The sequence below is a fragment of the Strix uralensis genome, chromosome 13 (genome assembly GCF_047716275.1).
Source record: "Strix uralensis isolate ZFMK-TIS-50842 chromosome 13, bStrUra1, whole genome shotgun sequence".
NCBI classification, from domain to species: domain Eukaryota; kingdom Metazoa; phylum Chordata; class Aves; order Strigiformes; family Strigidae; genus Strix; species Strix uralensis.
In genome coordinates, this window is record NC_133984.1 from 14086565 (window position 1) to 14099783 (window position 13219).

The window sequence follows — 13219 nt, forward strand, 5'->3', positions numbered from 1 at the left end:
CTCCCCATGCAAAATGAGAGCATGCATTTAGGTGAAAGGATCGGGGCCAGCTGGCCTGACACACTGGTGCTAAACCAAGATGATCACACCATTCAGGCTCTTAAACACAGCCTGGGGCTTTGATTTTTGTGTTTGAGAGGCACCTGGTCACAGCTGAGGCTATACGCAGCCTTTACTGGAGATACTCTTGCACTGTGCTGCAGTCAGACCAATGCATGCTAAACAGAGGGGCTGTAAGACAGGAAAAGTGCTGGCTACTGCTGCGACAGTATTTTGCCCCTGCAGAGGTACAGGTCATAGAATCCGAATGGTTTTGGTTGGAAGGGACCTTAAAGATCACCTAGTTCCACCCCCCCTGCCATGGGCAGGGACACCTTCCACTAGACCAGGTTGCTCAAAGCCCCGTCCAACCTGGCCTTGAACACTGCCAGGGAGGGGGCAGCCACAGCTTCTCTGCGCAACCTGTGCCAGTGTCTCACCGCCCTCACAGGAAAGAATTTCTTCCTTACATCTAATCTACATCTACTGTCTGTCAGTGTAAAATCGTTACCCCTCATTCTATCCCTACACTCCCTGATCAAGAGTCCCTCCCCATCTTTCCTGTAGCCCCTTTAAGCACTGGGAGGCCGCTCTAAGGTCTCCCCGGAGCCTTCTCTTCTCCAGGCTGAACACCCCCAACTCTCTCAGCCTGTCCTCACAGAGGAGGTGCTCCAGCCCCCTGAGCATCTTCGTGGCCTCCTCTGGCCCTGCTCGAGCAGGTCCATGTCCTTCTTATGTTGGGGGTCTGTCCAGATCCCTCTGGATGGCACATCCCCTCCCTCCAGCGTGTCGACCACACCACACAGCTCGGTGTCACCGGCGGACTTGCTGAGGGTGCTCTCGATGCCCCTGGCCCTGTCGCCGCCAAAGCAGTCGCGCAGCGCCGGGCCCAGTAGCGGCGGGGGTCGGGCGCGGCCCCGCCGGGGAACTGTCCAGCACAGCCCGGCTGAAGCGGCAGCTCCTCGGCGGGCCACCACCGTCTCTGCTCTCCTCGCCCAGCTCCGCCGCCAGCCCCTCGGCTGTGGAGAGCAGGAGGCCTCCCGAAGATCTAGAAGTAGCATTGCTGTCTTGATTGGGTAGTGCGTGGAGTTTTACATGTATTTGCACAGAGACGTTCCATTCTGGGCAATTTCTGGATGAACAGTGGGGTTAGATCCACCAGCAATAAGTAATTTACTTTTTTCTCTATAACAAATTCCTTAATATTACATCAGAAATTAGAGATGAAACATGGCATGAGGATACAAGGGTAGTTCAGGAAGTACTTTAATGTTCTTCATCAAGAAGGACACTTTTCCTCATTATACAACATCGGAGAACAGGTTGCCTACACTATAGGTGTTTCCCTTTTCCAAAGCCCTAAAGTGTTTGGCCATTGTTGAAGGCCTCCTACAGATCCATAGTGATGGATGTGTCAGCCCCAGCCGACTGAATTCATTACCAATTTAACCCATTCAGGAGTAGCTACGCATTCTATTGAAAACTGATTTTAATTTCCTCATAGCACATCCATTTTTAAAGTACTGTCAGAATACTGTAGAGCACCGTTTTGCAACCTAGATTGTTCACAAACCTTTCCTGTCAGCTATTTCCCAGGCTTTAGGTGAAGCCATTTCCAAAATATAATTAAGTGTGTGGAGGCAGATCCCATGCCAAGGATAAGTGGGTTGAGGCTATTGTACAGGGTGCAGATCCTTTCCTGTCAACAGTATAATCCAAACCAGAAGTGGCTGACTGCCTACACTGTGTGGTGTACTTGGTATTGCATCAGCTGAATGGTATTTGAAACTTTATGCCATAAGAATATCAAGTCAAAGAATGCTTTTTAGAAAAATCTTGAAGGTTTTAGGACTTCACAAACATTATTTTAATTTTCTGATGACCATCACTGTATTCATACAATGAAAAATCAGTGAGTGAGACTCAGAAGCTTTATTAATTTAAACTACCTCATTTTTTAAATTTATTTCTCTTGTATATGTATATCCTGTCTGATTTATTGTGGCAGATCTGCAGAAAATCCCAAAGTTCCCCAAGAGTGTGACCAACTTACTTCACTGTTAGGTTAAACAGATTATTCTTGCCTGGATTTGAATATGGTGGGTCTACATTCCCTTTTTGCATGCTTTCTGCATGTTCTAGAGGTCCTCACTTACAGAAAGAAGCTTTTTTCTTTCAGTAGATTTACCTTAACTGCTGTAAACCTTTTGTAACACTTAACTGCTGTGGAATTCAGGGGTGCTGCAGTATAATATCACCTATGAAAGAAATCCAGAGCACTGGGGAAGAGCTTACTCCAGTGCCATGAAGACCAGTGGAGCTGATTTATTAACTTCATTTTTACAGATGGAGAAGGGATAAGAAAAGGAGTTTTTATAAGATTACACGGCAAACTGGTAAAATAGGGGTAGAAATGGGGTATTCCGATTCTTGGTCATTGGTTATAATCCCTAGACGACACTGACATTTGCAAACAAGCAGGATGTGACTGGATGTCTGTCACATGCTACAGTGAGCCTTCTATGGGCAGTTAGCTGCTCAGATTACAGTGCCCTTCTGGTCATTGATCAGTAAAGGAGCAGTTTTGCAAATCAATGTTATTTTCCCTGCAGACTACAGAAATCCATTTGTGGAGATTCACCCGGAACATCCCGAAATAATCTACATTTTAGATGCTAACAGAACGATTGTTATCCCTTGCCGAGTTACCTTGCCAGATATCAAACCTAAGCTTACCCAGGTAAGTGACTGTTTCAGAGAAACTCAATCAATTCAGAGGTCTGGGCTGCCAACACAATGAGTAAATATACAAAATAAAATGTATGAAGCTAGGTAAATTTCAGAAAAAAAAAAGCAAAGATACTGAATATCCAGAAGCACAGTCCTACTCTTCCCATGTATTACTACTGAACTGTGTACAAGAGTGTTTTGGGGATTAGGCTGAGTTTATCACATATTTTTCTCATCTTGTGGCTTGATGTTCCTCCATAAATTGGCAAAGATAGATGACAAGGCAGTATTTTTTTCAAAAGTCTTTGTATAACACCTGGTTATTAGCTATCCTCATGAAAGCTTCTCTCTTTTATACCTTGAACCTCTTCAAACAATTGCCCACTTTTGCTTGATTTCATAAATTTAAAACAAGTTTCAGCCTTGAGAATAAATGGCTACAGCATGCATCCCTTTGGCAGCAGTTACATCTGAATGTCAAGGTTACAGCACGGTCTGTGGAGGCCAAGGCCATTTTGTATAATAAAAATGGAAATTTAAGGTCTGGGTCTTCCTCAATTGATGGAGATCTAGTCACTCTTATAAAGGGCTTTAGAATTGCTCTATAAAGAAGCCTATCATGGAGTGAGGAACAGAACATAGGTCTCCTGGCTCCAATCCTGCCTTTTTCCTAATAGGTTATGTGCCTTTCCACTCCCCTGCTAGGCTGCCTGCTTGAGCTGTCCTAACGGGAACAAGAGCTCATCCTCTGACTCGGCTCCCTTTCCACAGCCTGTCTGGAGAGGCTGTGAGAGATGAGATTGTTCTGCTGGATACGGTGTGATAGCAGAGCACATGCAGACAGGCTGATGCTGTGCTGGTAGAGGGGTCTGAGAACCTCTGCTCCTCTTAGCTGTTAGATGTCTTAATTGTTGGATGTCTCCTCCTCCTGGGAGACAGGACTTGAGACCATGGAGGCCTGAGACAGTGCTCCGGCTCCTGCTGAGACCAATGGCAAATTTCCAGTAGACGTGCAGAGGGACAGCACTGGCCTTATTGCTTTAGCAGATCTCTATTTTTAAGTTTTGTCAGTAGGGATTAAAAAAAAGGGGGGGTGGGAGGGATGGATAAGGCTCCTCTCCAGTCATAGCTAATCACTTTAGCCTGGATAAGTGTTATCACCTTCTCCTCCTTGGCTATAAAAATGAAACATCCCATCTTATTTTAGCCTACTTCAAGCAAATTCATTGCTGGAGTACTGCTGCTGACTTCAGCACAGTCACATGAGCCTAAATGTGGCCTTGGAACCTCAACCAAGCAGACCTCCACATTTATCCCCTTATTTATAGGCAGCCCTGCTCTCCCTACTTGCCAGCTAAATTCTCTCCTGGTAATTTCTTCAAACACAAACTGAAGTCCTTTACCTTGCTGCAAGCTGCTGGTGGAATGAAATCTCCACTGAAATCTCCCTTTTGAATTATGAAGAAAATTGTCCCCAAAAAGATTTTTCCCCTTCAAGAAAGAGCAGCTGGATTGCAGGGCAGGGATGTAGATGTTGAATGAGGCTCCCTAAAGGAACCCTTCTGAGGCCATGAGCTGGAGAGACATCACTACTCAAGGCAGTAGCTTTGGGAGGCGTGTGTTGGCTTCGGAAGCTGCCAGCCCTGGGCTCCATCTATGGAAAGTCACCGCTTGTTTTGCCCTGTCTGGGAATTTCATAGCGCCCTGTGGAGCCAAGGTGGCGGCTTCCCGTGCGAAGAGGAAGCGGGGCGGGAGAGGGGTGGAGGTAAGGATGGGGGAGGAGAGGTGAATAAGGCGATCAGACAAATTTAGAACATCCTCTTCTTCCAAATTTAATCTCCAATAGACAACGAACTTCAAAGGGAGGAAAGCCACTGTGATTTCCTTCAAGCAGCATTGACGCTTTTGGTTTGATTGTTTAAACATATATTTTTGAATATTTTATGAAGATGTTTAATATGTGTGCAGTGTTGAAAAGGGCCTCCTGAGTAGGGTTATTTTTTCTTTCCCCTTCCCATAGCCATCAGGGAGCAGGGCTGCCAAACCATGAAGTTCAGCTTTATCACATTTTATTATTCTTGTAGAAAAAGTACTTTTTTCCACTGTAAATTAAGTTCCTTATGTTACCATTATACTTTAAAATCATTGCACTCTCTGGCCTTTAAATATGTATGGGGAAAGGTACCTCTTGCTAATACTAAACAGCTCCCAGCTAATGCTACATATCATCTTTGTTATTAATAAACCCATGCTAAGACACACAATTCAAACTTTTAATTTTGCTTAACATGATTTTAATTCTGGGCAAAAAAAGCATTTTCAGTCTTGTCAGATCTGTTTACTCACTGATCTGGTTCAGTATGCATTTGCCATTTACAGCTCTGACCTTCATGGGTGTTAAAGCATGATTAAGCCTCAGGTCTCAAATCTCTTTCTGTAATTTTTCCGAATTTTCCTAATGTTTTTGAACAGAGATGCCACAGCTTGATTACTTTGAAAGTATTTACATGAAATCCATGTTTCCTACTACTGTCAGAAGAGAACTGCTGTTCCAAAAGAAAGCAACTGTCTTGCTGTGCCTCCTTCCCCACAGCAACATCACCAGTCACTGCTCCATGGTCATAATTCCTTTGTCTTTGGGCTGTGCTGAAAATGTAATAACAAGTGACCTAAACCAATGCCAACCTGATCAATTGTGTATTCATATGAGAGGTATGAGCATCAGCTGAAGCTGATATTTCTTTGGAACAGGGGTATTATTTAAACTGAATCTTGTTTAAAGCACACTGCCATACAAGAGTACAGTTTGTTTGGAGACAGAAAAATAAACTGCATGCTGCGTAACAACAAGAATAAGAGCAAAACTACTGGGGAAATTCCCACTTGTAGTCCCTAGTGCAGTTCTTCTCTTGGTTAGCTTCAAAAGCTAAAACAAGGTAGCTCTGAAAAGAAAAATATTAACTTGTCTCATGTTTGAGAAGCCAGTATCTGATAAGAAGGAGGGAGAAGCACTGTGGAAATAAAGTTAGTTATCATGTGGCAACTGCAGGCAGAGTGAGGTTTCCCCAGACCCTTCATTTTTCAGCTAAAAGTGATCTCAACACTCCTGCAGCACATCCTCAGTCCTAAAGAGCCTTCCCGTGTCCTGCTGGAAAAGTCAGACCTACAGCCTGTGCCTCCATTCACCTGCTTGCAAATAGGCTGAAATGGGTGAATTTCAGTCATCTGCTCTTTTACAGACTCCTGAGCTATTTGTCTGCATTTAATTTCATGTATTTCTTGTCTACATTATAATCCAGGATTTTCAAAATGATTGGAAAGTAAATTGTATTGTCTCTAGCAAATAGAGGATTTCCCTGTGTGATAATAATAATAATAATAAACTAATTATTCCCACCACCAAAAGCTAACCTGCTTGACATTGGTGCTGTCCAAGGGTATATTGAGGGTTCATTCTTATTAAATGAATTTTTGCTCTAGTTTATTTTCCACATTCGTCTTTTGTATCCTCACTTCTTCCTCATAAGCAGAACTTACAGATACTGCTTTTTCAAGAATCTCAGAACATTACAAGTGTTTATGAATTTAGGACAAACAAGTCTGTGTTACCAAGTCCCCTTTTTTCTGCCATGCTATGATTTACTATCTTAAGTCATCCAGGCTGCTCTGTGCTTAGTGGAAATCAATAGGCTGCTTTGAAAGTGTCTCATCCCTTTCTGTGATATAGAGACAATCTGATGACTAGCCATAGACCATAGGTTATAGATGACCGCCACCAGGTGAGTTACTGACATGAATAATTCTGATTTTTTGGGGTCTAACTTCACACATTTTTAAAGTACTGTGAGATCTCAGGAAAACAGGTGGTAGCTACACATAGCATTAGGAGAAGCAAATTTTGTTCTTAAACACTTTCAAAAAGATTACCCTACAAAATTCATATAAGATAGGCATAATTATTTCCAGTAAAGAGATGAGGAAATAGGACCTACAATGGGTAGCATGGTATCTTGCCTAAGGTCTGAGAGGACTGGGGCTACTGAATCAAAAGCTCCAGTTATGATGTCCAAGTTTTGAATTTCAAAGACAGTCATACCTCAGGGAGGGCTCTTCTATTTGCTTATGTTGATGCTGCTTAAGATATGTGTGGAATGAGACCACCAACCACTCTGAAAGGTCAAATATCTACCCTGCCTCTAAAGCAGAACAGCCTTGGCTGGTTGCCTCTATGGTCTGAGGGGAAAGGGAATGTCTCACAAGCCTCCTATCTGTCTGTTCTCTTTCAGTATCCTCATTCTGTAGATGTGAACTACAAGGGGATGGTGTGGGACCCAAGAAGAGGATTTGTCATCCCCTCTCATTCTTTTGTTTACTCTGGAGTAGTCACATGCACTGCAAATGTCAATGGGAGTGTGTTCACCTCCTATTACCTAACACAGAGATTGGGTGAGTGACTGCTGTGTGCCAAGGAATGACCACAATGTTTCTATTTCATAGCTAAGCCCTTGGGTATTATTTCTTGGTTAGCCTCAATTATATTTGATATATCTAATTGGTATGTATCTGTAGCAAGTCCAAGCTGGAACGCTAAAAGCAAACTCATTCTTCCCCTTTTTTCCTATTCAATAGAACTTGGATTTGATCCACTCCTGGTTTTGAAAAATTACCAAGTGTTGAGGTGGTACAAAATAAGAGTATTTTATTCAACCCCCCCCCAAGGCTTTGTTTGCTCAGATTGAGCTATATTTACATTAAAACAACTGCTGGTTTAGGATAAACCAAACTGTAGCTTTCTTTTTGCTTCTGGTCATTAAACACATAAGATCATGGTATACAAAGCTCATTAAACTGCTAATTCAAACCTTTGCTTTTTTATACAGTTTCTCCTGGTGATTCACTATACCCTTTCCCTTGTATTTACAGTTGAGCTTCAGCTCAGAATTAAAATCTGAATTTGAAGCAACTAAATATTAAATTTTTGAGTGCTGGGATTTATATGAAGCCAATTAGAATTTATTTTTCCTTTGTTTTCAATGTATGTTCTTTCTTTCATTATTTATATATTTTTGACAGAGGAGAGTTTATTGTGACTGCATTCCTATTAGATCATGGCATCCTTCTATACAATTAGCACTCAGCTTTAAACAACAGGATTGTAAATTTGTATGGCAGCCAAATAAAACTCCTGTAAATCTCTCTCTCTCTCTCTCTCTTTCTTCATTGTTGGTGTAATTATTTTTTACTAGAATCATGAATGCAAAGCTAAAAAATCCATTAGGTTATCCCTCTCTAACCCAAAAGGACACAGGCAATACCTTACTCTAGAATGTGTTACTGTACAGTGGTCAGATGTGTGTTTGGTATGCGACACCATAAACATCATACAGTCTTATTTCAGAGTTGATATATTTAGGGCAACAACAAATATATAAGACCAATATTTGGGGATCCCATTCAGAAAGGAAAGGTAGCTGGTTGTCAGAGGGCAGGAGAAACATGTTTCATATTTTACAGAAATTATCCTCTTGCAGATATGCAAATGTTGAGGCACTCAGAAGGATAAGTGACTTTTGAAAAGTTTTTCTGAGAATGGCTGTGTTGTTGAGAAATGGGGGCTGGAGCCAAACATGGCAAATGCAAGAAAAGCAATTAATAAATTACTGTGTCCACATGTGATCAGTTAGCTTGATCAGATGTTCAGGCGTTTATACAACTGACCTAATGTTTCCATTGTGTGGGCATTTCCAACAATTTACGTAGAAATGACAGAAGAAGGTGAGCTGTTTATTTTGGAAAGGGTGAAAGGAGCAGATGTTGGAGAGGCAATGGGGATGTGGTTAAATGTCATTGATGTAGAGAGTGCTGTGTGGTTATACCTTTGCTTTTTTTCATTTCAGAGGTCAGAGCACAGAACCTGTCTCTGTCAGCAACTCCCAAAGAACTGCTGGTTGGAGAAACTCTCAATTTGAAGTGCACAGCAGAAACCTTCATCAACGGGCGCATTGAGCTCATATGGACATGTCCTAATGGGAGAGTGAGTTGATGAAAATTCAGTATTCTGCTTTCATGCAGTCTCCTCCTACCCAAAAGAAAGATCTGTTCACAGGGCTGAGTAAACCCTAGCTGCTACTTATTCTGAAATACAGCCAACCATTTGTAAGCCTACAACTGACTGTATTTTTAGTCTGGATGAATCTAAAACTTCTCTGACCATACTGAACCTGAAAATTAAACTGGAAATCTCAGGCTAAATCTATGTTTGCAAGAAAAGTTAGGAGTGTATGTTTCTTGTTGGGAAGAATAGCCATCTCATTTCTTCTGGACTGTTTGTTGATCCCAGCTCACAGTGGCAAGTCTCAAAGGCAGCCATGAAGGTTGCAAATTGTCAATCTGTTCATCCAGCTTGGCATTTGTTAAGTAGGAAAAAGTGAAACAAAAGCCAATTGTATCTGTTGAAATCCCCACCAAAGAATGAAATTTAAATTCTGAGTGTAGGTTCTTGAGCTTTCTGTGGAATGTAATATAAAAATGCCAAATTTGAAGTAGAAACATGTAAGAGACTGAGCATTTGCTTTGATGTACTAGAACCTTTCAGTTCTCCTAAGGAAAAACAGAGGGAAGAAGGGGTACTTTCCAAATCAGTTCATTTATCTGAGATACTACTCACAGTTCTGTTTGACGCTTGGAATTAAAATTATTGCTTTTTTTTTTCTTTTTAGTTCAGCAAAATATACATTTCAAAGAAGCATCTAAGCCTCTTGGAAAAGTGTAAAATGTGATTCCTAAAAATTGATTATTTTTGACTTATTTTGTTTACTTAAAGAAAGAATGTCTAATTTTGTTTTAGTGAAGAAACTACAGAAAATAGAACATAGAATTTATAGAAGTGCAAGCAATATGGTGTTACTGAATTTTGTTTCTAGAATCCCATATGACAGAAGAGATTTGTTTTTCTATGAACCCTCCTTAGATTTCTAATATTATAAATGTAAAATTTCTTGGCCAAATCTCTGGGATCGAAAATCCTATCAGAAGCGATAATGCTTTCTAAAATTCTTCAGTAATTTGCATTGGCACTTGGCTGTCATAGTATATTGTATTTCTTTCATAATACATTTCTTTTAGAAAGTAGGAGTTTTTTAAGACAGAAAAATACTGACTGTGACCAACAACAACAACAAAAACCCAAACCAAAAACCAAAGCACAACTCTGATCCTACAGATGCCAATGGCAGTTTTGCCCTGAGATCCCTGGGATTTTGTCCCTGAGAAGGGCTGATCTGTGATGCATCTCCTTATTTACCTGGCTGCCCAGATTTCAGTAGAGAAGTGCCACAGTTCCACTCTGTGTCTCTCTCTTATTAGACTTGATAATGAAACCTCACACAAGAGCTCTTCCTGCTGATTTGTCTTTTATATTATTTATTTCAGTGACAGGAAAATATGATAATTTTGATATGAATCACTGCTTTTGTTTACTGGCAGACTTTGAAAGGATGAACAAAATAATCCAGTTTATGCTGCTTTTTGACCCCTTTTTTTCTGACTTTCAGCACCCTTATCCTAAAAGAACAATGGACCAGAGTGATACGGTGTATAAAGTTGGCAGTAGCTTCAGAATTGAAAATGTCACCATGCAGGATGGAGGCCTATATGTATGCAAAACACTCAACGTAACAAGGCTGGAGGCCAATGTCACAGTTACAGTGTATGGTAAGTTCTGCAGCTAAACCAGAATACCCAAGAAACAAGATTGTTAAGCTAAAGGATAATGCCACATTATTAAATCTGTTGATATGCAGATGGCATTAGGAAGAATGCCAACTAGTTAAAACTACCATTGATCATCTATGACCTCTGATCAATCTATGGGAGAGTTAGCACCCAGCACTATGTTTTCAAAGAAACTTTAGAGAGTTCCAGACTGAGATATTTTGGAGGACATGGATTAACTGGGAGCAGAACTATTTTGAAATACTGGTGCCAAGTGTTGCTGATGCCGTGGAAAGTCTGGCCTGCTGGCATTCACATGGACGATACCCCAGGCATTTTCACACACTGCTCCAGGGGCAATGCAGATGCATACTCTCTGCTTTAAATATAAAGTCCTTCATTTGGAGATAGACCTTCCTGGCTGCAGCTGAGCTTTGCAGGGGAACTATGGTAACAGCTTGTCATTCCATTTGGTTGTCTGCAGCTTCTGCAGATCTGTATTGCAAAAAAAACAGGGTAGACACAACGCAGTTCAAAGATGTGAGCACTGTACTGTGGCAGATCTGCCATTACTTGTCTTCATGTTAATTTCTCTTTCCAGACAAACCTTTCATTAAGGTTTCACATAAGAAAGGGCCTTACTACGAGGTTACATCAGGACGCAAGTCACTGAAACTAGCTGCAAAGGTGGACGCCTTTCCTCATCCAAATGTCACCTGGTGAGTACCATCATCTTGAGCAAAATCAGGCATATGCGACCTTCTTTTGGGCTCCTGCCTAGAATAGTTTTTCACTGTTCCTTGCCACACAGATAGAAGATGAGATCTGGGAATGCTCATAGCTGTGGTGTCACAGTTCAGTGAAGATATGACTCCTTTCTCTGCTGACATATGATCCATAAAGCTGGGCAAAACATCCCTCTTTTCCATGCTGTTTTTCTCTCCTAGTCATGCAGAAAAGGTCCCTACAGGAAAAAATGGGGGGTTCACTTACCCTGGACACAGAACAGTTTGGGAGATTCAAGTAGAAAGCTATTGGGGAAGGGCTGCCAGTTTATGACCATTAGTGGTGGTCAGTCTGCAAAGAGGAAGTGCATAATAGAAGGCTGCAGGACACATTCTCAACATGAGACATTGTTTCTCTTCATAACTTCTAAATAATTTCTCCAATTCTGTACCACCAGCAATGTCAGATCCTTGCAGACAATGCAGTGAATCCTCCCAAGCAAACTAAAGGCTCCACCAGAACTGTAATGGATCAGCTTAATAGGAGGGGCAACATTCAGCAACTCCTGGAGATGTTCATTTCTCTCTTTACCCTTTCATCTCTTGTCCTCTCTCTTGCTACTTTTTCTATGCTTCATTCTACAGGGGATCTTTAACAACCCCATCCAACACCTTATACATCTTTAACTGTATGAAATCCCGTACAACAGCTGGCATTGGTTTGCCTGTCCTGGCAGAGGAGGTGGCTTGAGTGAATTAGCACCTGCACAGTGCACTTCTCCTTGGCCAGCTGAGTGCCGCTCAGGGGGGCCTGGCAGTCAGCAAAAGGTATTGGTCAGGAATGGGCTTGCTGCATTTTTTTAGCAGTGAAATAACATGAAATTCTGTAATATTCAGTCAAATCGGTGGAATCAGTGCTACCAGGAGGTATTTTTAATTGTTTCTGCTATTTAGGAGATGGAAATGTTTTCGTGAATTGAAGTGGGGACCGTCCCCCTTTTCTCTGCCAAGGCTTTGTTCTCGGGGCTCAGCATGGAGCTGCTTGGTAGCTGCCTGGGACCACCAGAGCTGCATTCCCTGCATGTTCGAAGCTACAGCTGTTGATGTTGGAGGTCTCTCAGTACAGTTGTTTAAACGACTGTAAAGGAGGTTTCCAGCATTCTCAGGCAGTAGGACACATGACCCAGCTTCTCCTTCCACCAAGCCTAAAGCTCTGTGTGTGGCAAAGTCTGGCCTATTTCATAATCATAACCCAAATCTGCATATCAGATTAGCAGTGAAGAGGAGTCTGCTCATGCAGACTCTGCAATCCTACTCTTTAGCTAGTGAAGATCCAAGACTGTGAATTCCTCACTGACCTTCCTATCGACTGTAAATTCTTCAGGTCACAGACTTTAACTTTTTCAGCAACAGTAAAGGGTCATATATACATATTGAAAGACAATTCTGTGTAATTAATATCTTAATTTAAAACTGATACACATTTTGGCTAACCCATGATTTCCTGCACTTAGTATTGCACATGCAGCATGATTTTGGGGGCATCTAGATGTACATTTCTGATATACATGAGTTGAGCATGTGAGAGGCATTGTTCATTCAGATCCATTAAAATATCTTTTTCTTGTTAGTTGGATAAAGCCATCCCAAGCACTGCAGATGCTACTCAGTTTTGGTGTGGAAGGATAAAAGGAATGTGTTTCCCTTGCTGTTTCCAAAGGGTGACTCTTTACCCACCCTAATTTGCGTAACAGTTAGGTTTTCTGAGGACTAACATGCGTGCATGCACATGATGAGCCTTGATGGGACTTTCAAAACAGGTACAGAGATGGCAAACTGATCAAGGATAACCACACTTGCTATGAGCTAGATCCAATGAAGTACAGACTGGGCATAAGAGATGTGAGACCAAAGCATGCTGGAAACTACACCATCGTCTTGAGCAATGAAATACATGGCCTGTATAAGAACCTCACCATGCAGCTGGTAGTGAGAGGTAAGGACTTGATGTT

At 41.7% G+C, this 13219-nt stretch overlaps 1 protein-coding gene across 1 annotated transcript in view; it reads left to right on the forward strand.

The window, feature by feature from the left end:
* LOC141949405 (vascular endothelial growth factor receptor kdr-like) overlaps positions 1 to 13219 on the forward strand; it is a 142034-nt gene that overhangs the window by 55056 nt on the left and 73759 nt on the right. The window contains exons 4-9 of the mRNA XM_074882941.1: positions 2652 to 2779; positions 7056 to 7215; positions 8667 to 8803; positions 10323 to 10482; positions 11084 to 11201; positions 13028 to 13203. Of these exons, the coding sequence (XP_074739042.1) occupies positions 2652 to 2779; positions 7056 to 7215; positions 8667 to 8803; positions 10323 to 10482; positions 11084 to 11201; positions 13028 to 13203 (879 nt within the window). The remainder of the gene's footprint in view (positions 1 to 2651; positions 2780 to 7055; positions 7216 to 8666; positions 8804 to 10322; positions 10483 to 11083; positions 11202 to 13027; positions 13204 to 13219) is intronic.